The sequence below is a fragment of the Rhinatrema bivittatum genome, chromosome 3, assembly GCF_901001135.1.
Source record: "Rhinatrema bivittatum chromosome 3, aRhiBiv1.1, whole genome shotgun sequence".
NCBI classification, from domain to species: Eukaryota; Metazoa; Chordata; class Amphibia; order Gymnophiona; family Rhinatrematidae; genus Rhinatrema; species Rhinatrema bivittatum.
In genome coordinates, this window is record NC_042617.1 from 304036204 (window position 1) to 304062967 (window position 26764).

The 26764-nt window shown below is 41.0% G+C and overlaps 1 protein-coding gene across 10 annotated transcripts in view; it reads left to right on the plus strand.

Annotated features, from left to right (window-relative positions):
* VDR (vitamin D receptor) overlaps positions 1 to 26764 on the plus strand; it is a 223585-nt gene that overhangs the window by 190017 nt on the left and 6804 nt on the right. For all 10 annotated transcript variants that reach the window (XM_029595097.1, XM_029595094.1, XM_029595096.1 and 7 more), the window contains 2 exons: positions 1166 to 1317; positions 24532 to 24648. In XM_029595097.1, the coding sequence (XP_029450957.1) occupies positions 1166 to 1317; positions 24532 to 24648 (269 nt within the window). The remainder of the gene's footprint in view (positions 1 to 1165; positions 1318 to 24531; positions 24649 to 26764) is intronic.

Genomic DNA, 26764 nt, shown 5'->3' on the forward strand with positions numbered 1-26764 from the left:
ATGGTGTAGCAACACACTCTTCTAGGCAGGAGCCCTGTTGCTGTGGCGAGGAGGGGAAGTCCGTGAAGCCCTTATATAGGGCTGAGGCGCTGATATCATTAGTGGATGCCGCAGGCATTTTCCCACTGTAAGCCCTTTAACTAACTTACATCTAGGGATATTCGGTGGAGCAGCGTTGATGCGGCATCCTGTGCCGCATGAGAGGAGATTGATGGCATCCTGCCGCAACCTTACAACCAGCTGCTGGCCGTGTCAGGGGTAAGTCCTTACAGCTTCAAAGTAAAGTAAATGCCCATCAGGGTTACAGCAACTGCTTTAGTGCAGCAGCATTCTGCTTCCATAGATGATATCTGCAAAGCTACTATATGGTCTTTTGTCCATACGTTCACTGCTCATTACTACCTAGAGACTGCTTCATTTTAAGATAGCAGCTTTGGACAGGCAGTTCTTCGAAGCTATTTAATTACCTTCTTTAACTCTACCCTCCATCCTTGGGCAAGATAGATGGGTTGCAATGATCTGCTATCAACATGCAAATAAATTAATCGTAGTGGTTAGAGCAGTGGACTATGAACCAGGAGACCAGGGTTCAAGTCCTGCTGTTGCTCCTTGTGACCTTGGGCAAGTCACTTTACCCTCCATTGCCTCAGGTACAAAACTTAGATTGTAAGCCCTCTGGGGATAGGGAAATACCTACAGTACCTGAATATAAACTGGTGTGATATCTCGATTGAGATCGAATATCGGTATATAAAAAATAAATAAAATACTAGGTCCCGCTTGTGTGGCTGATAGTATCCTGCTTGTCCACAGAGAAAGCTAAGTTGCTTAACTGGAATAGGTGTTCTACATAGACAGCAGGATAAATTAGCCACACAATTCCTCCCACTTTTCCTTCAGAGTGGAAGCTTAATTTGCTATTAAGACTGAGGAGACTCACATGATAGGTAACTACGAGGCAATGTCCATCTGTGCTTAGAAAGACCTAGGTTTTTCGGAGTTCTGAGAGAGCCTTCAGTCTCTGCACAGTCAGATGATGTCACTCACTTGTATGGCTGATTTATCCTGCTGTCTACGGAGAACACCTGTTGCAGGTAAACAACTTAGCTTTCCCTGATATAAAGCAAGGCTAGTTAATGACCTTGAATGCTGTTCTCTTATGCAGGGATCTCACTACGGACGACCAGATTGCCTTGTTGAAATCCAGCGCCATTGAAGTAATCATGCTGCGGTCAAACCAGTCCTTCACCATGGAGGATATGTCCTGGACGTGTGGCAATGAAGACTTCAAATACAAGATCAGCGACGTCACTCAAGGTAACCAACATAAACACATAGGTCATTAGAGGAACATAGAATATGCTGACAGATCGTAGATACAAAGTTCAGCTTATCTACCCATTCTTACTGCTTACTGCATTATCACAGTTTTTACTAAGTCTCTGGTTTCATCTTCATTTGCCCACTGCAGAAGATCTCCTGTGCTTATCCCAGACTTTCTGGAATTTTTTTTAATGGCTTTTGCCTCCAGCACCTCCACTGGGAGGATGTACCATGCATATCCTCTCTGTGAAGAACTATTTCCTTATGTTACTCAAGAGTTTATCCAGCTTCAGCTTCATCTCATTAGTCCATGTTCTAGGACGGGGTGGACAACTCTGGTTCTCAAGAGCCACAAACAGGCCTGGTTTTCAGGCATCCAAAATTAATATACCGTACTTGCGGTATATTTTCAAACAATGGAGGCTGTACTTGAAAATCTGTCTCATGCATATTCATTGTGGATATCCTGAAAACCAGGCCTGTTTGTGGCTCTTGTGGACTAGAGTTGGCCACACCTATTCTAGAACTTCTCCTCCACCTTAACAGTATCAAACATCCCATACTTCTATTTGAGGAGTTGTTGTGGAATTCACAGCTTCAGTAATTCAAATCACAAAGATCTACACCATCCCTGTTGAAATTATAACTTTACAGTATTTTGCTCCAGAACTAAACCTGAACACATCGCTTGAGCTACTTGCCTTTTTCTCATTGGAAAGCCTTCCGCCATAATTCTCTCTACCCAACTCTATTTGACTTCCTGTCAACCAGTGTTAAAAGTATGTGATTCATTTTGGCAAATGTCAGTTTACAGATGCAACATCCATACTCCACCTCCCAATAAACACCAATAGGGATTCTCCAGGGGTATATATCAATTGAATTAAGCATTGTAACACAGCCTTTGAGGGCAACCTTAAAGAACAAGATAGTTCCATCCATAAAACAGCTATTCAGTTTTTTCCTTTTCCCACATTTTCTTCTGCAATTTGTTTTTACTGATGAACACTAAGGGCCTTATTTTCTAAGGCTATCGCACGCCCCCCTGTTTCGCCCCCCTGCCCCCTGTTACCAAGTTCTGCGAACTTAGAAAATCCGCCCCTATATCTCCCAACTTTGGGAGACTGAGTTATTCTCCCCCTATGCTCCAAGGGACAGAATTCAAACCAAGCAAGTATCTCTTTCAACGCTGTGCTCAAAATCCATGCACTAATTTATGACACTTACTTCCATGTCTTGGTCAACTCTCTCTGTTGAGGATTGTTGTGAGACTCTGCTGAAGGACCATTTTGCTACGGTAGTTATAAATGTGCTAGGATGAATGGTTGTAGCTCACCACCATCATCTTCGGTGAAGGTCAATGATCTGGAGTTAACTACAGCATCTACTTCTGTCAGGATTGTGATAATCTCTTCACATGATAAGAATGCCTTCCCCAATATTTTTCTTAAACAGTGCACACCATTCTTTTCCTGATTCCTCCTCACAGCAGGCTCCTCTCTCATTGTTGAATTTCCAAGGGATGCCCTTTTCAGTGAAGCATTCTTCCAGTTCCTCAGAGTTGAGCATTTTCCACAATTCCTTCAAGTACATGTCCTGCTTTTCTAAAGGTTTTGCATTCTCCGAAAACATCCCTTTGCATGATTTCTGTCTGCCTGTGAACCTTAAGGCCAGCAAAAACTTTTCTGCGGTCTGGTCTGAGACAAGCTCAGATGAACAATGCAACGTGGAATGGATTGTCAAAGGGATTTTGTGTATAGAAATAGCATGTATGCAAATGAGTATTACATATACATGTATATGCTATTTAATAAACATTGAGAGTTTGTGCATACTTGCAGTATGGCATGTACATTTTGCAGGGGTGAAAAAGGGGCGGTCTAAGGACGTTCCTGGATGGGATTCAAAAATATGCACTCAAGTAGCTATTTTGTAAGAGGTGCACATGCATACATTTGTCTGAACATTTAACACAGCTAACTGACTTATGCAATTGAAATTAGATTTGTCTTTTGTCAGATTTTGGGTGGGAGTTCTGGGTGAACTGGTGGTGATCTAAGGTCCAGTGCTAAAAGGGTCTGATTGAACTGGTGGAGGTATTGGCAAACTGGTGAGTCAGAGTACACATACTTTATAAAATAGCTGCCTCAACATTAAAATCAGAGTTATTAGCAGATATGTTATATATTTTTATGCACCTAAAATATGTATGTGTACACTTACAAAATAGGTGGAGTAAGTGTTTTCTGTCTATGGAAATATATGCGTGTACTTTTGGGACAGAAATGCACGGTATTTTATAAACTACGGCCTATGCCACACAGTTAGTAAAATACAATACTTGTATAAATCGCCTCATGTCTACTTATGCATACAAATTGTACTGCAGACAGCTTTGAAAATTGGGCTTTTTATGCCTTTTCCACTGTGTCATTACCCTTTATAGGCAATGGTCCAGAAAAAACACCAAAAATTTCAAATGGTGGATTCTCCATGATGCAAACTTTAGGCAGAAGGGTTTGGGTTTCTCTCCTAGGGTTCACCTTAAATATCTTACAGATTAGGCATTTCTATGTAAATTCCTTCACCATCTGACTTAGTCTCACAACCCAGAACCTCTATCCAAGTTATCTTGCATACCCATGTGCATCACTGTCTTGTGTTGAAATTGCACTTGGAGCTGGGTAAACTGTAGATCTTGCAGGTAGAATCCAGGGGTTTGTGATTTCATGTTGTGGGTTGCAGCCATTCCTCTACAAACATCAGTCCTTACATATCCAGAAATTGGTTTAATTTGTTAATCTTACAATCTTTGGATGCATCTTTACTTATTCTAAGCCAAGGATGGGCAACTCTGGTCCTCAAGGATCCCAAACCGAATAACCCTAATGAATATGCATGAAACAGATTTGTATAAATTGAGGCAGGGTTCATGCAAATCTATCTCATGCATATTTATTAAGGATATCCTGAAAATCCAATCAGTTTGAGGCCCTCAAGGACCGAGGTGCTTAAGCTTGCTCTAAGTTATTTGAAGCCAACTCATCTTCTTAGGCACTTTGAGATTCATGTTCAGTTTCTGGCCAGCTAACTGTGCAGGGATATTCAGTGGCATGGGCGAACTTTGAACATCCCTGGCTATCTTATAGTTATCTGGACAAGTTTATACAGCTAACTTTAGGCTAGCTCTTTGGCTGTCCTAAAATTGTCCAGCTACGTTAGCCGGAAAATGGTGGAAATCAGGGTTTATCTGGCTAACTTAGCCAAACAGCCAGCTCCATCCCAGAGTGCCCCCTTCCTACCCCCTCAAGCTAATCTTTTTACTTGGAGAAAGACCTATCCGACTTACTTAGGGGCCAGTCAGCACAGCAGGATTTTCAGATTAGGCCATTCATCCAGCTAAATCCAAATTTAGCTGGACAAATGACACTGAATATCAGCCTCATTGTATCCAGTAGTGCTCAGCCATGGAGATCTCCTCCACCGTTAATATTCCAATCTAAATTACTTTCTGGTAGTATCTCCAAATGGGTTTATTTTCTGTATCACGAGGAATGTGGAAAGATGCGCTTAGCATACTTAAATGTCGCATGAAGACTCCATGTATAACAGATATTTCCATTAAGATAAAGTTGTAACTCCTTCTGACTTGTTTAACAGGATTACTCTTGAGTGTTCCTCCCGATGCAGCCTTGGCGAAACGCGGCCCCGTGTTGGGGAGACAGAGTTTTTTGTTTCACAATTGCATTTCACTTTGTTTGAAGTCAAATTGTACAAATCTTACTGGCTTTTTATTAAAAACATTTTGCATTTGGAAATTATTAAAGTCTGTAGACCAGAAGTTTGTTCACAGCACACATATTGCCTCCTTATTTTGGACCTACCGTGACGGGACAGAACCTCCCTCTTAATCCAGATTATGTCAGATATGATCTCAGTCTCTCAAATGTACTACTAGGGTTTCCTATCAAGATGCATTTGGAAAATCTTTTAAATCAGGCCTGTGGTCCCGAGACAATGAGGACTATTTCTGTATCTTTCTGTCACATTATTTTGGTTTCGGATTGCACTTCTTGATACTTGATGATTTTTTTCTCTCTTCTTACGTAGTACAGAATAATAACTTGGTACTGCTATTAATAATGCCATTCTTGCACTATGTGTGGTTTTCTAGCATCAAGCTTTTTATTAGTTTGAATGGAAATGTCCCAGGTGATCACAGTTTCTTCATTCTCTACAAATCTGTCAGGGTTGTGATCCCAGTTCTTTTATGGTTCAGCTGTTTAAACAATTTCCAACCGATGAGCCTTATTGTGCCTTTCCATATACAGGTCTTCTGACATTAGTACATTGTACCCAGCAACAAGATGTGTAACTGTTTCCAGTTTGTGCTATAGAGCCTGCATTTCTCCGTTTTATGCTTGCTGTAAACCATAGTTCATGGTTCACTATCCTGTGCTGCAATTAGCAACTCTCATCTTTAGGTTTAAATTTACTACTCTCTAACCTTTCCTGTGTTAGGTTTTGATCTATTTGTTTATTTATTTATTGAATGCCTTCTATTCTGCTAATCCAAGTACTTTAGCGGATCACACTGCTTAACATAAATTACAGTAACATTAAAATCATAAACTTGTAACCAAACTCAGCATTTGCATCTTGTTTTTCCCTTGTTCCTTGATTCACACTCTTTAAAGAGTTTTTTTTTCTTTTATTTTGCAAATTCTGTAGTTTTTTTCCCTACATGCACTGATGGATTCTCACTCATTCCTTGTATTCCTCAGAATGCTTCTCCAAGGATGGAATTTGTTTATGGCTGTCTACTTTCATACTTTAGCTGTTTTTGAGTATTTAGGTCTGTTGATGCTGTTAAATATGTTGGAAGCCTATGCTAGCAGCTCTTTAGGTGGAATTCTATTTCTCTAAGACATTTACCTCCTTCAGCTGTTGGGATATACAGTCTCAGATTAGTGTTTCTTATAGATTAGCTGGTGGGTATGATTTCTTGTTCTTACATCCAATTGGTTGAGATCATTTTAGGGCCAGTCTATGATTCCAAAGTTGTTTTGAGTGTGTACAGATTACCAATTGGTTAATGGCTTGTATCTAATTCTCTCCTGTTTAAAACTTTTCTCAATATTTACTTTGTCGCTTGCAGTTCTCTTTGCTGGTCTGCGTCCCTCAGTAATTTGTGGTGGATTGTTGCTCTTTCATTTACTCCTAGATATTTATCTACACCCTCTTGCTCAGTACCTTTTATATTAGTCTTCAGTCAGAGAGATGCTTTTAGCTTTGATAAGCTTCCCTTTAAGGAAGATTGTCTTGGCACATTTATCCAGGCCAAATATCATCCTGTCATCTGAGAAGCTCTTTATTGCTCAGTTGTTCTTCTAAATGACAATCACAAGAGCTAAACACTTCAAATCATCAGCAAATAATAGGTGTAATGTTATATGTGGATCATTTTAATGGCTGGGATTAAGGTTAAATCTATAGCTCAATCACTTAAGACTACTTGGTGGATTCAGTGCCAGACAAAACAAAAGTAGTGACAGGGATTTATCCCTGAGCATTCTTTGCTGGATCTTCATCTAAAGAATGACAAATTGTTCAACCTCATAATTCAGATGGAATGTAGTTGCCACATTTTCTTTGTGAAGTTGACATATACTGTCAGTTGAGGGTTTATTTCAAGGCAGTTTTTAATCTAAGAGTGGTTAAAACGCTATCAAACGCTTTTATAGTCTAACCTAAGATTTCAGTTTGTCTTATAACTGGCCATGTTCGCTTTCTTGAGCATTAGGGATGTGCATATGTTTTGCATGAAACTGCAAAATGTAACAGATGAGGCTATTTTTGGTTCATACGAACGGCATGAGCTGAAAATGAATATACATTAAAATGTTTGTGTCAACTTATTTTCTAAAAAAAAACCCCCAAAATGGGCTTTTAGTGGGACCAGGCCTTGGCTTAGACCTATCTTCTGGGCCTAGACCCAAACCTGACATTAGGGCCAAGCTGAGACCATATCCCAGTCGCCGAGGCACAGACCTGGGCCTGGGCCTAGGCCTATAGCTGGGGCCTGACCCACCTAGGCTCAAGCCCAAACTTGGGGCCGGCCAAGGCTGGATACCAGTCACTGATGCCAGGACCTAAGCTCAGACCTGATGCCAGAGCCCAGACAAGGCCCGGGTCTGAACCTAAGCCTGAAGCTGAGTCCTGGTCACCAAGGCCTAGGCCTGAGCCCAGTGAGGAGCCCGGCCAAGGCCAGGTCCCCATCACCAAGGCCCAGGCCTGGGCCTAGGCCCAAATCTGGATCCCAATCACCAAGGCCCAGAGGCTCCACACTCAAGGCCAGGTCCTGGTTGCCAAGTCCCGGGCCCAATGATGGAGCCTAGGCTAGGCCTGGACACCCAGGAGTAGGCCTTATGTCATCTTCTTGCTTGATCACTTGACTTAATATGATCTCTTTCATCTGGAGATTGTGCCACAGTGGCGTAAAATAAAAAGCAAATTAATTTTTTCATCCATTCCAAAACTAATGAAATGAATGGGGGCACCCTACAATGAACCAAACAGAACTTTACAAGGCTGCATTAACTGGTCATTGATACCATTTGTTCTTGTTGCCTATCTATTTTATCATCATAATGTAATCAGAGCGCCATATTTAGCACCACTTAGCTGGATAAGTAAGGACTTATCTAGATAAGTGGCAGCCCTGAATATCTGGCCAAGTTTAGCGGCTTCCACTTAGCCAGATAAGTGGTGGGCGGGGAAATGGGCATTTTGGGGAGGAGCAATTTATCCAGTTAATATAGCTGGATAAGTAGTGAGATTTAAACTCATATAGCTATGATAACAGCATAAAGTTAGACCTGCTGAATAGCAAGTCTAAAGTTAGCCTGCTAAGACTTATCCGGCTAACTAGCATTTTGATAGGGGATGTTCATCAGCATAGCAGCCATGCTGTTGAATATCTCTTGTATGTAAATGGCTGTGTTTAAGTATTGACCCTATAAAGTCTGTTATCGTATGTTCTGTCTACAGTTATTCCAATGAAAGCTTGTGAATTGTAGGTAGGCAAATAATTGGCAAGTAGATATTGAGGATTTTGAGACGTGGGTCTCCCTTTGAGAAGGTTATTCTTCCTTTTATTTGTTAGTGTTTAGTTCTGGCTGTCTGATCAATTGATTTTTGCCACATCTTGGTGGAGAGATGTAAAATGTCTGAGCCAAAGATTGGGCACTGCATCAGGGCAAGGGCTCTTCTAGTCTGATTTGTTTCTTGACCTGATTTCCAGCTCTTTTTTGTTTCTTTTTGCTATTCCATAGTTTTGCTATTTGCTTTTCTATATTCTCCTGCATTATCTTTGCAATTGTGTTCTAAGGGATCCTCTCATAATTTCCTCCAGCATTTTTCTATTTCGCCTTCGACAGTATTTTCACTGTGGACTTGATTTTTGGGTTTTTGCTAAACAATCTATTGTGAGGTCTTTCATTTTTTTTCTTTTTTAATATCATCACAGTTTTTGAGCTTCTGCTAACACTTGGAAATCTAAAATAAAATAAAAACAAGTTAAGTTACACTTAGTAAATACAAGAAATAATTTCAATTCTAGGTCAAAACAACAAATGAGGAAGTAGGAAATGGGAGAAAAAAAAGTTTAACAGAAATCACTTAGCATGTTTTCTGCTTTAATTAACAAATCTTCACTGACTTGAATTAGGAACTGAAGAAGATATTCATTTTTTAGACTCTTAAGAAAGATTGAAGATGTTGCAGATCAAAAAAAAATATAAAACTAATCATTATTAAATCTAATGACACTTACAGGGGTACCTAAGCATAAACAAGGCACCTAAAGATAATGTTGCTTGTCTAAGAGAGAGAATGCCTTTACGCCTTTCCTGCATTTCTGTGGATAAATCTGGGAAAATTCTCAAAGATTGATCTTAGAAAGGAAAGCTGATCTTAGAAAGGAAAGCATCATCTTATTCAGGTTTGCGTCTGCAACAAAAGAAACCAGCAGAGTTCCTCTCTCTAGAATTTTAGGTCCAGAGTTCTCTTAAAAAAAATAAAAATGAAATGGTGAAGAATGTGAAAGCTGATTTATCATGTGCATTATAAGAAGATACAAGACAGGAAATATATCTTATTTACCAAAGGAATAGAGTCAGATTCATAATGCAGTATCTCTAAAAAATATTTTCTTAAGGTCAACAATGGTTGCACACCAATAATTTTAGGAAAATTATATATAGGAATGTTAAGATGTCTGGATCTATTTTCCAAATATTCCAGACGTCTAGACAGAGCAAACCTATCCTTAGGCAAAGAGTTTTAGAGTCTTAATTTCTACTATGCCCTTTTCAAGGACATTAATTTTAGATGCTTGGTCCAAAATTTGACCCCCATGTTGTAGTGCCATAGATCCTAATGAAGAAGATAGTCTTTCTTTCATAATTGTTTATCAAAACTCCAAAACAAGTCATCAGCTCCCAAATAGTCTAATGTGACCGCCTTTGCTTTAGTTGGGAAAAGGAAAGACTCATCCTGTAGAGCCAACTCCTCACTTAAGGCTTCAGATGACTCTGAAGCTGCTATTATGGGAGTCCCATCCACCACTTGTGTGGACACACATCTTTTCTGAGTCAGCTCACTGGAGCTGCTTGGTCTGCCTAGGAGCAAGCTAGCTGAGGATGCCATAGGCACAGCTGCCCCCTCCCAAGCTGGTGCCGCAGTGAAGTCATCAAGCGCCAATGGGTCATGCAGACTGAGTGATTTGTCTCTCTCTGCCGGGGGTAGACACTGGTCAAGAGGACTAAGGGAGACGACCTTCCCTAGCAGCAACGGTGCTCCCTCACTGATGTTGAAAATGGGGAAATTCTTCCCTCTATAAAGCAGAGTCCCAGGCCGGTGGAAATGAGATTTGCTGTTGACCCAATAGTAGATCAGGGTCCGAAAGGAAGCCCCTGACTTTCCCCTTGCATTTAGGAGACATTTTTCCAGGTAATTCAAAACAGCAAGCAGAACACAATGCAGCTTAATTAACCCAACCATGGTCATGCCGCCATCTTGATTTCTCCCCTTGAGCATATTAATTTTAAGATCTTTCTCTATTGGTGCATTGTGCAGGGACATTCCTGCATGCAGTGATTTAATTTTCATCTCTTTACATTGTAACCAGGGAGGAGAAGTCATATTCTTTCTTTTCTTCTGGTCTTTTACTCTTGTAGGTAAATTTTCTGCATAATAATTTTTGTTGCATGATGCTAAATACAGTTTATTTTGTAATAATTGATGGTCCTTTTATACAGATTATGATCACATTGATATTACTGATTATACATTTTATTTTGGGTGTTGTGTTTTGCTAAGGTAGTCCTGGAGTCAGGGCTGACTCTTGGGGACAAGAGTGCCCCCTGAGCATGAATAGCAGGGGGAAAGGAGTGAGCCTGCCACTGTACCTCTCCACTGTTCCTCTCTTTTTCCACAGTGCAGTTCTGTAGTGGCCCACTGCATACCTGGCTCTCTAGTGCATTTTGCAACATGAAGTGAGGTCGAGCAGAAAGTGCCAGAGACAGGGCGACCTTATTGGCATGGGAACCTCCAAACCATAGGGCCTGGGGTAACTGTGCCAATGTACATGTCCTCTTCTCACCCCAATGACAGCCCTACCTGGATTTCAGCAAACTTATCCATCTCCATAGAGTCCAAGAGCTCAGCTATCAGTTCTTCTGTCTCCTGGTTCTTTATTTGACTTCTTTCTTGATTCTGTTCTTTGGTACAGGGCAATTCCATGGCAGGGCAGAGGGGGCAAAGCCCCCCCAGGAGGCTTAGAGCATAGGCAGCCCCCGCAGCCTAGAACAGGAGGAAGAGATTTGGCAGCCACTGCAGCTGGAAATAAGAGCAAGAGTTCTGTGGGTTGTGGGGGTGGAAGAGGTCCCTGCTGCATGTACTTCAGGGAGAGGGGGAAAGGAATTGAGTGAATGAGTGTGTGAATGTGTGATTGAAAGCATTTCTCTGTGTATGTGACAGAGAGCATGATGTCTGGAAAAAGCTTGTGTGTGTGATTGAGAGCATGTGTGGAGAGAGTGTGTGTGTGTGTGTGTATGTGTGTGTGTGATTGAAAGCGTATGTAATTGAGATCACGTGTGAGTGAGAAAAAGAGGAGAAAATTTGTGTGCAACACCTCCCCCCCCCCCCCCCCCCCCCTTGCTAATCCATGACAATCTCAGGCTTCTGGAAATCAAAAGTTCCCAGATAATGAGAGAGTGATTAGTTTTATCCTTATTCATTTTAATTATTGGGTGTTACTTGATGTGTCTGCTGTATTGAAATATTTTATTGGTATTCAGAAAATTTTTAAGAGTTTTTAATTTTTGGATGTTATTGTATTCATCAGGTTTGAAATATTTATTCTTTTTATTATAATAAATTTTCTATTATCATTAATGTATATTTCTTGATTTTATTTGATGTTTTATGAGGAATGGTGATGTTTGTTTTTTCATTGTTTCACTGCATACAGAGTTTGGCTTCCTGCAATTTCCAATCCAGTTTTTTGTCTGAACATTTCTATTTATACTTTTATGGTCTCTTTGTTCTGTATTTGTTGAGGGTCTGTCTGTGTTCTGCATGTGTCACTGAGGTGAGGTATTTTGCTAGCATGTTGTTTTCTCTGTAGGGATCTATAGCTGCCGGGCTTATTCTATTTTCCTAAATAGGAGGTATATTGGTGTTTTAGGGCCTAATGTAATGTTTGTAGCATTGCCTTTTCATAGGAGCATTGTTTCTGTTGTGCTGGCATTTAATGCTGTTTTGGTATGGAAGGTTTACTACATTGTAATTGTAATTCTATCTACTCTTGGCTTTTTGAGGGCCAAGATCACACCCAGCGTATGGTATTAGACTATTCTGACACATGGGTTACAAGTATCTTTGTAGGATTTTCTGGTTGGCACCACAGTAGTGTATGTAAATATTACATAAAGTTGCTGAAAGTGATATTTTTACCTCAACTGTACTTTTTTCATATAAAGTCTGTTATTATAAATGCAATGAGACTGCTATTCAAAAACCATTTACACAGATAACTGAAAAGTTATCCATCTAAATGGCTAGCGTAATATTAAATGGCTTATCTGGCTTAATTCTAGAATTTTAGCTGGATACGTCGGCAGTGTTCCTGGGGTGTGGAGGTAGGCGTTTTGGGGAGGAGCAGAGTTAGCCATATAGGGTTAACTGGCTAACTACGATATTCAAAATTAGCTGGTTAACCTATATGGCTAACTGACCGCACTGTAGGGCTGGTCTAATGTTAGCCGGATATACATATCCAGCTAACTTTAACAAAGCTGGGTATATTCAGTGGTGCTGAATATCCCGGTTCAGTTAGCCAGATAGGTTCAGTTAACCGCTCCAGCTGTGTGTGTGGAGGGTATGACCAGTGGGGAAAGATGGTTTGCAACCAACATGGATGGGGAGGGGTGCCAGGCTGTAAGGTTTGCCCTAGGACACCTAACACCCTTGCACTGGCCCTGGCTGTGGATCTCTTTCCTGTTGCCTACAACTATACCGGAAGGTGCTAGCACGCTACTACCATAATTAGTGCAGAGGCTAAGGGCAGGCACCTTTTTATTTATTTATTTGTTGAGTTTTATATACCGTCATTGGGTAGAGCCATCATAACAGTTTACAAAAATATACATTTTTCTTAGCAGTTGTGTAACAGAAAAAACAATGTGAACATTATACATTTTCTTAGCAGTTGTACAACAATAAAAAAACAATTTGAACAATATCAGAAATAAGCATATCAAGTCTAGAGAGCATTATTAGGTTGGAAGAGGAGGGTATGCAGTTCAGCGTGAAGAGAATGTATTAAGAGGTTTATAACTGATAGTTCAGTTGAGAGTTGGAATGATCAGATGTCTGAGGGTCAGTGTAGAATTTGCGGAACATTAGTGTTTTTAGGTCCTTTTTTAATATTTTTAGGTCATGTTGGGTTCGCAGGAATTTAGGTAGGGTGTTCCAAAGTTTAGGTGAAGCAATTGAAAAGGCTCTTTCTCTTGTGGTTGCCAGATGTGCATCTTTGATAGGGGGAATGTTTAGGTAGCCTGAGTTATTAGAGCTTAGGTTTCTTGGAGGATTTTGAGGGATTATGTTTAGGGTGTTAAGACCTTGATGATCTTTGTTTAGAATTTTGTGGATTATGGTCATTGATTTGTAAGCAATACGTGCAGTAATAGGGAGCCAGTGAAGTGAGGTCAATATTGGTGTTGTGTTCATTTATTTTTGTTCCAGTTAGGACTCTGGCGGCTGAGTTCTGCAGTATTTGGAGTGGTTTGAGGGATGGAAAAGGTATTCCAATTAGTAAGGAGTTGCAATAGTTGAAGGTGGAGAAGATAAGATGTTGAAGTACAGTTCTGAAATCATAGGGGTTGAGAAATGGTTTCAGGTGTCTTAGGGTTAGGAGTCTGTGGTATCCTTCTTTAGTTTTATTTGCTATGTGGTTCTTGAAAGAAAGTTCTTTATCAATGATAACTCCGAGGTTCCTGGTGTGGGTGGTAGGGAGTATAGTTATCATTTGTTTGTCAAGTATTGTCAGGGGTGGCGGATTTGGATTGGGTTTTTTATCCATGAGTATTATTTCAGTTTTGTCAAAGTTGATTATGAGTTTCAGGGAATTTAGGAGATGTTTAATTGAGATAAGTAGCTCTGAGGTTTTCTTGTAGGTGTCTTCAATTGAATTTTGTATGGGAATGAGGAGCTGAATGTCATCAGCATAGAGGAAGTGTGTGATTTCATATTCTTTTAGTAGTTGGCAAATGGGGAGAAGGTATATGTTGAAAAGGGTGGCTGATAAAGCTGATCCTTGAGGGACTCCGATGTTGAGGTTGATTATTTTTGATAGGTTGTTGTTGATTAATACTTGGTATGTTCGATCAAATAAATAGGAAGAAAACCAAAGTAAGGTATTGCCAGTTAAACCAATTTGGGATAGTCGCTCCAATAGTATATTGTGGTTCACTGTGTCAAAGGCGGGTGAAAGGTCAAGACGAATGAGCAAGTATTTTTCACCTTTGTCAAAGCTTTTTATAATAATGTCATTTAGAGAGATGAGGAGAGATTCTGGGGCGGATTTTAAAAGCCCTGCTCGCGTAAATCCGCCCGGATTTACACGAGCAGGGCCTTGCGCGCTGGCGCGCCTATTTTCCATACGCCACCGGTGCGCGCAGAACCCCGGGACGCGCGAAGGTCCCAGGGTTTTTGGAAGGGGGCGTGTCAGGGGCGGGGCCGAACGACGTGGCATTTTGGGGGCGGGACCGGGGGCGTGGTGCCGGCCCGGGGTGTTCCGGGGGCGTGGCCGCGCCCTCCGGAACCGCCCCTGGGTCGGGTCTCGGCGCGCCAGCAGCCTGCTGGCGCGCGTGGATTTATGTCTCCCTCCGGGAGGCGTAAATCCGTGGATAAAGGTAAGGGGGGGTTTAGATAGGGCCGGGGGGTGGGTTAGGTAGGGGAAGGTGAGGGGAGGGCGAAAGAATGTTCCCTCCGAGGCCGCTCCGATTTCTGCGCAAACAAAAGTACGCAAACGCGCTTTTTAAAAAAATCTACCCCTCTGTGTTTAGGTTTTTTCTAAAACCATATTGGGATGGAGGTAGGATGCTGTTTGTCTCCAGATAGTCATCTAGTTGAGTGTGTATGACTTTTTCAATGGTTTTGGCTATGAATGAAAGGTTTGATATGGGGTGGTAGTTGGAAAGGATTTCTGGATCTAGGTTGTTCTTTTTAAGGATTGGTTTGATGACAGCAGATTTGAGGCATTTGGGGTAGTTGCCTTCGGTCAGTGATAAATTGACAAATTTGGTGATGGTTTTTGATATGGTAGGTTCAATTGATTTGAGGGTTGTTATTGGGATGTTGTCTAGTGGATGGCTGGCGGGGTTCATTTTATTTATTATAGATTGAATTTCAATGGTGGAGGCAGTGTCAAAGTTTGACCATGATGAGGTTATCTTGTTGTTAAGTTTGGTGTTCTGGTTGTTGTTGGTTATGTTGAATTGGATTAGATGAGATATTTTGTTGTTGAAGAAATCAGCAAAGTCATCACTTCCATGTTTGGTGCATGAAGACTCTTGAGTGGTTTTGGTAAGTTTCTGAACTATTGCGAATAACATTCTGGGGTTATGATGAAATTTGGAGATTTTGTTGGAGAAGAATTCCTTTTTCGCATTGTTGATGATATTTTTATATTGAGCTAAGTTGTTCCGATAATTATTTAGTGTGGTAGTATTTTTGTTTTTTCTCCATTCTCTTTCTTTTTTTCTGAGTATGCGTTTGGCAGTTCTGATATTTTCGTTATACCATTGGTTGTTGTGTTTGGGTTGTTGTTTAGTCTTTGTAATAATGGGATTGATGTTGTCTGCAACTTGTTTTGTGATGTTTAGCCATGATGAGGTAGCATTTTCGGAGTTAGATATATTGATGTTGTTTAATTCGGATTGAAGAGTTTTTTGTAAAAGTTCTATGTTGAATGGTGGACGGTAGGATATTTTGTTTGGAGTGATTTGAGGAGGTTTAATATTGAGGTTGGTATGTAAGTTAGCTTGGATTAGATGGTGGTCGGACCAGGGTATCTCTGTGTTGTGGGTAGAGAATGATTTCCAGATTTCAGTGTAGACAAAAATGAGGTCAATTGTGTGGCCTGCTTTATGAGTTGAAGATTGGATTATTTGTTCTAGATATAGAGTTGAGAGTGCATCAATGATAGTTTGGCAGGTTTTTGAGTGAGTTGGTAAGTTGAAATGTACGTTGAAGTCACCAAGTATGATTATGGGTTTGTTGAGGGAGATGTTGTTCATAATATATTCAATTAGAGGTGCGCAGTTTTTATAGAGTGCTCCTGGAGGACAGTAAATGAGGCATATTTGAAGTTTTGGTGAATCAAATAAAGCAATTTCAAATGGTGGAGGAATGTTAGATGGGCGAAGTGTTAGTTACAGGCTTTTTTTTAGATATAAGCATTAAGCCACCTCCTTTTTTTATTTTTTCTGGGGATTGAAGAGGTGTTGCAATCTTGGTTGGATAGTTGGTTTATTAGAATGGAGTCCGTGTTTTTGAGCCAGGTTTCCGTAATTGCAATGAAATCTGGTTTGTGGTCACTGAGTAGGTCATTGAATAGAGGGATTTTTTTAAATTATAGAACGAGTATTGATGAGTATGAATGAGAGAAGCATATAGTTTGAGAGTTGGATATGTGTGTTGTTTTTGTAGTTTATTGGTTGATTTAGTTTGTGTGGAGGTTTCAAGGATGAATGTTTCTTAGAGGATGTAGGTTGATTGTTTGGAGATGATATCTTGTTGTTCATCTTCATATCTTTTTGAGATTTTGAACTGAAAGTTGATTGAGATAGCAATATGAGAGTATAGCTTGCTTTTTAAAGGCAGTTGTTAGTGATGCAGTTTGGTTTTTTTTTTATTTAGTGTTTGGGAGGAGCGGGTGGAGAAGGCAAGGTTTAGGAAGGGGGTGTCTTTGAGGGCTGCGATGAATGGGCTGCAGGAAGGGGCGCGCAAAGGGGCCTGCTCCTTTGGATGCGATCCCACGGCGTGCGGCGCCTGGGGTGAGTTTAAATTTAAACACCACTCACCCGGCCCCTCCTCTGACGTCAGGGGGCTGGCTTCGCTTCAAGATGTTATCCTGGGTGCCATGCGATCAGTGTGGGATTGTCCTTTTAGTAGTGGTTTTTGCCTTGCCTAGATTTAGTCTAGAGGCTATACAGCAAGGCCATCATGTGAAAGTACCCAGCAAGACTTGACAAGAGAAAATTCCTCTCTTCAATTATTCTCTGCCTTTTGATCTACTCTGGAGGTAAGTCATTGTGCAAAAATGAGCATGTGACTCCATTCAGTTTTTCTATGTGCAATGTAGCCAGAGATGGTAAGGAACTGAGAACATTAATAGTTAATGTTATATTATCTGCCTAATCCTTATTGCAAAGTGGGAACAATAAATCGATTACCCACATTACTGAAAGCAAGAAATGAGGTGAAATGTGAGCAAACTGAACTAGAGCAGAAATGGCTTTTTGTAGGGAGATCTCCAGTGGGGAGAGACAGGCTTTACAGAAAGTTTACCCATATCCTGCACTTTACCCCTGTGCACTGCAGGTTGAAATTATCCCCAAATCTGCTAAACAGAGGCATCAGGATACCAGAAAATAAGCACAGGAATAGTTAGCCAGGCAACCCAAGGCTAAGCAAAGCAATAAAGAGCTGCAGAGATCAGAAAAGCAAACACTCAGCTGATAACCTGAACATTATCTTCACCTTTCCAAAGCCTGTTCTTTTCAAGCTGAGGTTAAGTAGATGGTGTATACAGAGGGACTAAGGTTCACTCCTATGAATGATCCAGCTCTGGTAAATGCAGCAAGCTGTCCTGTCAGAAAGGCTTTTCAGGGGAATTAACTTCTCCCAACTTTTCTCAGATTCTATCCAAACCATGGGAAAGAGGTCAAATGCAAAGAGGTTAAGTGACACCAAGGACTTTCAGAGCTGTGCCTGAGGATTTTTCTTTTTTTTTTTCTTGGATTCTGCTGATTTTCTTGGGGGCTTCAAAACACACCAAGCAGTGGGTTGTTTTGGGGTTTGTTTGTTTTTTTTTTTTTTTTGAGCTGCTGCAAATGCCAATGAGTCCAGATAAATGCAAAAGGCATTGAGAAAATGCTAGTGACACCATGAAAATAGTGGAGGCAGGGATGGCATGCTAGCCAAGGGCTACCAGAATATTTAGGATTGAAGCCTGAGCGACCAGGCTTCCGAGCTTCATTTTTCATGTCTTTAGCGCTGAGGAAATCCTCTTGTACACAGATGTCGATTGGTCAGGTTGATTTGAATTCTGTACCTCATGGTCTTCAGGCTGTGTTGCTACCCCAGCCATTGGTACATGAAAGAAGATCTCATCTAGCTGTGCACCGCAGCTTTACCATATTATCCTAATGGATCCATACCTATTGTCTGGGGACTCCAGGACTGCAGCAAGTCTAATTCTGACTTCTGGGAACCAAAGTATGATACAACAAGACAGAGTGAATGTGGGACCCGAGCTAATGCGTTTATTTGTGGCTTACGGCAGGGCAACTTTCTAAGCCCCATCAAAATGTTGTGCTGTAAAATAGCAAGTATCTGCTGTGCAGACTCATCTTGTAGCCAAGAAAGCAAAATAGGCTCAATTGGTCACAAAAAAAAATACTGAGATGCAGAATACAGTTTCACCTCGTAGTACCCAGTTCTGAGATCTATACTAGTGCTAGAGAACATGGCATTCTTTGTGGGCAGCAAAATATTTGTGACATCTGAAGGGACTGATGAGATCTTGGGAGCTCACATAGAACAATATAATTTTTATGTTTGCTTAATAAAAGGTATCAGAGCCTGCATAAGAGCTCCTCAGTATTTGGTGATCTGACTTCCTGGGTACTTGCTAACCTCTTGTCCTAACTGCATCTCCTCTGTTGAGCATGTTGCCTGGCAACGCCTCATATTGACTTCATTGTGTGGAGTAACTGTTCTTCATAGACCTCTCATTCCTTATGTAAACAAACCTCCCTCTATTTGGCCTTTCTTGTTGTGTTAAATTGACTACAACAGTCATTAATCTTGCTATCTTCCTTCCTACTTTCTCTCATCCTGCTGCATGCACATACCTGGGAACTCTTTGGATTTGGCCCGGAGACTCTGGAATTCTGTCAGAATTGCTGGGTCTCCAGGCCAACATCCAAAAACTCTGGGTGCACCTTCCTGTAGAAGTAGGCTCGGGAAAATGACTGCAGGAGCTGCGCAGGTAGGAAGTGGGAGGCGCGTCAACCCCACGCGGGTAGGAAGTATGAGGCGCATCAACCCCACACGGACAGGAAGTTAAAGCCACATCGGCACCATACTGAAGTTGGTCAGCATCTCTGAGGACATGGGGTGGGCTGTAGTTCAACCAATTAGCTATCTACGGTGTCCAAAGAAACGACCCTGTAGCAGGGCTGCCAAGGATCCCAACCCTTGGCAGCCCAAAAGAGGAGGCCCAGCATCAAGGCTGCTGTGGAGCAGGCCTAGAGGCGAGGGGGAGGCAGGGACCTGATTGGTGTGTACGAAAGAGAATGCTTGTGTGTGAGAGCGACAGCCTGTATGTTTATGAGAAAGAAAGACGGCATGTGAGAGTGAGAGCTGTGTGTGTGAGATGGAGACAGCATGTGTGAGTGGCCCTTGTGTATGTGAGATGAAGAGAGCCTGTGTGTATGTGAGATGGGGACAATGGGTGAGTGTGCATGTAACTCCACCCATCCTACCTGTTCCTAAATTGAAGTACAGCTATCGCTGTTGCCCTCCAATAGAAGAGCCAGTCACTAAAGCATGACCGGGTGTCCTTCCCCAGAGAATTCAAACAACTTTTTCAACATATTTCCCAACTACATTAATAGGAGATGAAACAGTACAAAAAATATAACACGTGAAAGGTAAAAACATGTAGACAGTGTACATCAGAGTGATCCAAGAGCTGTTGCCCAGTACTCCAAGTTTCCAGTTTGCAAATCTTCACAAAAAAAGACGAGAGGCACAGTCCCTCGCCAACAAAGGAGGAATCCAAAATGAGTGGAGTTACAGGGGAGGGTTGGAAAGGTTTCAGTCACTGATTGGTTTACATCAGTACTTGATTATGTTCTGTATGTTTTGTAACAATTGTTCTCAACAATTTAAAGTAGTCTTTAGCCAACTTTAGGGCTTCCGCAAAGCTTACAAGTGGTTGGAGTGCTTGTGGAATATTTATCACCTCATTCCTATAAAAGGGGACATTTTTGCAATTTAGCATTTAATGAGATTCATGGCTAACCACTTACAATATATGAGTTGGAATGTAGCCAATATGGGGTCACCCATTAAACGTGAAAAAGTCATTGCATATTAGGAGACTAAAAGGGGACATTAATTTTCTTCAGGAGACCCACATGTCTGACATAAAACATGCTAAACTGCGTAAAGGAGTTATGCTTAGGTTGTTTTTTTCTTCTGGGACCACTAAAAACAAAGAGGTGGCCATACTAATTCATCAGCAGGTGTCATTTCTTCTACAAGATTCCTGGAAAGACGCGGAAGGGAGGATTGTTATGATGAAGGGAAACCTTTTTGGGAAAGAGATTATTTTGATCTCCGTGTACGCAGCTAACCAATATGATCACTCCTTTTTTTTTTTTTTACAAATATTGTTAAAGGTTACTCTAAGTTAGGAGATGGGATTGTAGTTTTGGGAGAGGCCCTTAACTGTGTTTTAGATCCAGACTTGCACAGATGCTCTTCTACAAAAATTTCTAAGATGGGGAGGCATAAAGGGGTTCAATTTATCTGTGATACCCTTTCTTTAGTAGATGTTTGGAGGGCTTTCCATCCCAGGCAAGTGAGATTTTACCCATCGTGCTAAGGCTCACCCAACTAAATCTAGAATAGATTTCATCCTCCTATTCAAATCTCTCTTCAGTATTGTTGCTACAGCTGAGATAGGGAACTTGCTCTTTTCAGACCATTGCCCGGTTCTTTGCAAACTGGCTATATTGGGCGGCTACCCAGGTCTATTCCAATGGCGCATGCCGGAATGGTTAAATCTGGAGCGTGACTTTCAGGAATTTCTGATTGGGAAACGGCAGCTGTACAAAAATGCTAATACCATACATCAGACGGATCCTAGATTGTTTTGAGAGGCAGCCAAGTCTGTCCTTCATGGGGAAATTATTAGTTTTGTAGCTTTTAAGAGGAAATCTAAAATTAAAAAAATTTTAGATCTTGGGAAGCAACTGTCATATTATAAGGCTCAATGTTATGCAATTGAATCTACTTTTTGGAGGGATAAATTCCTTTCCAACCAATGTTTATTAAATGACTTATTGCACCAGAAGGCCAAGGATGCCATGTTTCTGTTCAAACAAACTATTTTTGCATGGCAATAAACCAGGTCATATGCTGGCAAATCTGACCAAAGCTTAATGCCCTTCTAAATTTGAGTACTGTCAGGAGTTGAGATGGGACATTTGCCATCTTGTCTTTACATATTGGGGAAGTTTTTAAAGATTTTTACCAAAATTTGTATAGTTTTAAAAACACTAATGAGTGTTTCCAGAACAATTTCTTTCAGAATTTGTTGCTTCCAAAATTAACTATGGTGCAATTGGAGAGATTGAATAAGCCTTTTTCCAAAATAGAAATATCTCTTGTCATTAAAGACCTGAAGTTGCATAAGTCACCAGGACCAGATGGTCTCAATTCCTTATTTTATAAAAAATTGCAGTCCTATGTCTCATCTCCCAGTTGCGGCCTTATTTAACTCTATGGCAGCTGAGGAAAAGATTCCTGATTTAATGTCTGAGGCGGCTATTATTATATTACATAAGTTGGGTAGGGATTCGACAGACCCATGGTCTTATAGGCCCATCTTGCTCCTAAATCAAGACATTAAAATCTATGCCAAAGACATTGCTAATAGACTTAAGGGGATTTTACTCTGTTTTAAATCTCCTGAACAAATTAGTTTTGTAATGGTTCAGAAACCAATTACCAACATTAGACATTTATTTCTAGCACTTGAATCTTGTCATAAACATCGACCACTTGATCCATTATTAGTTAGCTTTGATGCAGAAAAAGCTTTTGATAGGGTGGAGTGGAAATATCTCTTTATAGTTTTAGAAACGCTTGGGTTTGAAGGATCAATTTTGCGAGCGATTCGGCTCTTATATAAACATCCAAAGGCTTATATCTGTTTTAATGGCTACTCTTCCTCCATTTTTACATTGCAAAGAGGCACTAGGCAAGGCTGTCTTCTATCCCCTTTGCTTTTTATTATGTCATTAGAGCTCCTAATTCATAAAATAAAAGGAGATGACACTGTACTGTACTGGTGTGGTAGTTGGTTCTACCGAATTAAAGATTTGTGGACGATATGTTAATGGTACTGACGAATGCAAGGACTGCACTTCCCAAAGAGTTAGAGTGTATTCTACTTTTTGGTGGATTCTCTGGCTTAAAGTTAAGTCTCCTGAAGTCGGAAGCTGTGGATATTCTGGGGAATATCGTGGTAAATTGGCCAAAATTTCTCTTAAGCTGGGCATTGGACACCATCAAATATTTGGGAGTAAAGGTTCATAGATTCCCTAAGCTGTGGTATTCTGTTAATTTTCCACCCTTACTTCGGGAGATCAAACGAAAATTAAATAGTTAGCTGAAATTTCCCTTATCATTAGTTAGCCGTTTGGTGCTTGATAAAATGGTATTACTACCAAAAATCTTATATAAATTGCAAATGGCACCCTTCGTACTTTTGAACAAAGATCTCAATTTCCTGAAGCGCAACTTTGCCCATTTCTTTTTAGCAGGGACGCAGAGCACGCCTGAAATTCTCGATGCTGATTGAACGCAAGAGCATTGAAGGGTTGGGTTTTGCTGGTTTATGTAAATATGACCTTGCTTGTTTACTACTAGTGGCCAGAGACTGGTTGGGTAACATGGAACCAGGGTTGATTGCAGGTTTGGAAAGTGAATTTGTACATCCTTTCAGCTTGCAGTATGTGCTTCATGCTAAGACAGAAGAACTTCTGGCTTCCATAGCACAGTCATTGCTAGTTAATGCTATGAGGATGGTATAGAAGAAACTTAGGGCTCATCATGGTCTTCAGTGGCAGGTATCCCTTTGCTTACCACTAGCTGGGAACCCAAACTTTTCACCAGTAGACTATTACACTCTCTATACAATCAAGGCATGACAACTATTTCTTCTTTCATAAATTTGCAGTCTGGGTCCTTTCATTCCTTTGACTATTGTTTGGAACATTTTCACTTTACAAGAAAAGATCACTTAACTTATTTACATGGTTATGTTACGCAGATATTACTTGAGGGACTGGGTAATATTGTCAGCGGTCCATTTCACTGTTATGCTTAATGGCAAAAGTTCGAGTACTTGTATCTGTGCTGTGCAAGTTTATGCATGACACTAGCAATCATTATATATATGATTCATTAGCAGTAAAATGGGCACAAGATTTAAAGATCGATTATAGCAGCTGATGACATTTTGGATTGTGATCTTATTAATGGACGAGCTATGAAATATGTGCTTCTTTGGGAAACATATCAAAGTGTTGCACAAGACAATATTTTGGCCTAACGAAGCTTTTGCAGCACATCTCAGCAAATCCAACTGTTTGAAACGTACATGTCCATCTGCGTCTCTTCTCCATTGCCTTTGGGATTGTGCTGTTAAACATATTTTTTGGAACTCACTCAGACTCTTGAGTCTATTCAGATCTCCACAAAATGCTGCTCAGCTGTTTTTAGCCTTTTAAGTTCGCTTAGCAATCCATTCAACTTACTTCTACAGCACAAATTGCTATTAGTTAAAGGATGTCTGATTGATTCTGCATCACTGGCTACATATTTCAGGCCCATCTTTAGAGATATGGAAAACTTCTTTTATGCATGTTTACTTGCTAGAGAGAACCTCAGAGAGGAATCTAAAAAGATACAAGATCAAATTCAACAGATTTAGCTACCGTACCTTTCACAAGTTATCTCTCTCTTCATGGTGACAATAGTAACTATGTGTTAGTACAATTGGTTATGGAGAGCTGGAGGATTTGATTTTTTTTTTTCATGTTTATCATAAATCATATACTGTTTGTGGTAAGGCTATCGGTCAGTAAGCTGTATATAACTTACATATGTATAAATTATATATGTATGGGTTAATCTTTAGATGGATGGAAACAGGGATCAGGGAAGGGTAGGGAGGGATTTGGGGATTTTGAAATCTCAGTCCTATTGAATGTTGCATTTCTATGTTCTTTCTTTGTTTCTTGTATGGTGGGATGTATATTGGTTTTCTTTGTTAAACTAATAAACATATTTCAAACAAAAATAATATAAATCGAAGGACGGAGCTGGGTTTTCTTTAATGAGCCCAGGACAGGCACTGAATGAATTGGGGGAGGTGGGTAGCACAGTACTTTTTAGCACAGGGCAACAAAAAAGCTAGCACAGTCCTGTCCTGACACCAGAATTTTGCTAGGAAGAAAAAGAAGACCACATAACAAAATAGCTGCAATAACAAATGCAAGTATAAGAATAATGGAAATCGCTGTTCTGTATAGCCTTGTTTTTGTTTTTATCCCTTAGCTGGTCACAACCTGGAGCTACTGGAACCACTGGTTAAATTTCAGATTGGTCTTAAGAAACTGGAACTTCATGAAGAAGAACATGTCCTTTTGATGGCAATTTGTATTGTGTCGCCTGGTAAGGCAAAATTTAAATATCCACCAGTTAGCAACCTAGAAAGAGAAGGGTCATAGGTAGGGGTTGCCAGTTGACATAGATCAACCAAACAGGCTGATCCCAGTCCTGGCTTTGCCCCATGCACGCATGGATGTGGCTAATTGTCCCATTGATTACCCTGAGAAAATCAGACCTACAGATCCATGCATGCAATGCGGCAACACAGGGACTGAATCAGCCTATTCAGTCAACCTGGGGTCAGATGGCAACCCTATCCACAGGTATCCATCACATGGATACATTCCATAGATCTGCCACCTTGTGTACTGTTCATAAATCTAGAAAACCAATGGCCAAAATGTGACGGTACCCAAGAAGAAGGTACACCCTTACTTTCTATTGTTTTAGGGCACACTCCCCCCAACACACACACTATTTTATCCTTCCCTTCTTCCTCCTCTTCTCTTCCTCTGCTGCTTGTCTCTCTCTGCAGTTTCTCGTAGTGCATCAATTTGTTTTGATGTCCCCATATACTGTCTGCGCCTTTCTCCTCATCTTATACCTCTATGCACGCTGCCTCTCCCATTTGTCCCTTTTCTATCCTCTATTTCCTTCTTCTTTTATGCCCCTCTGTCTTCTTTCTTTCATTCTTTTCTCCAGTCGCACACCACACTAATTTGTGCTTCCTATCACTCCCTCCCTGGCCATTCCTTCCTTAAACCCCACTTCCCTTTATTTCCATCTGTCAACTTTACTTTCTCCCAGCAAAGCAGCTTCTGCCCAGAATTTTCAATGTCTTCTCCCATCCACTACCTGCAGCTTTCACATTCTCCTTCCTTCCCTCTTCACATCTGTTTCCTACTATTTTATATACTTCCCTATATTCTACCCATAAATTACAAATTCTCCCTCATTCCCTGCCTCCAACCATTATAATCACTCCAGTCCCTACCTCCAGTCCTTACCTCCATGTTTTCTTACTTCCACATTCCCCGAAGCCTTTATTTTCCTGTACCTCATCCCTCCATTCTCTTCCCAAAGCTCTGACCTGACTGTCCCTCCCAGCTCTCATATCCTACCCATCTCCCTACATCTCCCCCCTCCTCTTAATCCTGGATTTCAAAAACTTCCCTTTACCTCTTCATCCCTTGTCACCAGTTTTACATAATCCAGCTCCTCCATCCTCTACCCACATGGACGCTTTCCAGTTCTGCTGGCTTTTTAGCATCTGCAGTGAGGCAGCAATGCTAGCAGATCAGCTCTTGCATTCACACCAGGACAGCATGCTTCCCGTAGTGTGACCACAGAGAGTCTCCCTGCATGTGGCTGCCTGTAAAAGCAGGTCAAGCATGGTCTGATCGAGCACATGGGAACTGTGGAGTTTATAGCCTGGAATCATGATCCTCGGTCACCCACCCCCTTCCTGCTCCTGTGTGACAAATGCGAGGCAACTATGACCAAACAGGTCTCTCAGGAGCGTGGAGGGAAGATGAGAGGCAACTGGGAGTATTTACTGGGACGTGCAGGCGACTTCAGTGCAGAATGAACATTTTCAGCTTCACAAGAGCACAGCGTGTGGCTCTTATCATACAACAGGTCCATAGGGGTCACAGGGAAAAGAGAACAAAAGAATGAACAGAAAATATAAGAGAGGGGTAATGTGGTGTGAAGGGACAGTGTCTACTCTCCCTACATTCTTAACTCCTCCCCTCCCCACCAGCCTCTTCTTGGCTCTCCAACAAAGCTTGGCTCATTTTGTTTTGTATTATCCCAGAACTCTCTACATTTCAGAGTGAACCACTTCTTTTATGCAGGTTCATGTTAATGTATCCCTGGTGGCTCTTTCCTCAGTCTGTCAGTACCTTGCTTGGCCACAGCAGAACTCAGCTATGCGGATGTTTGTCAAATATTCATATAATTTATTTAATAAAGGGCCAGGAAGTGTTTCAGTAAAGCCACAGAGTGCTGGAGAGCTGATAGGAAAGGAGACAGAGAATTGATAAGGAAGCAGAAGGCGTTGCTTTAAATTTCTGTAAGAATTCTGTTTATGTATAGTTACACTGATTCTCGGAGGACAAGCAGGATGGTAGTCCTCAAATGTGGGTGACATCATCTGATGGGAGCCCCAGTCTGGAAC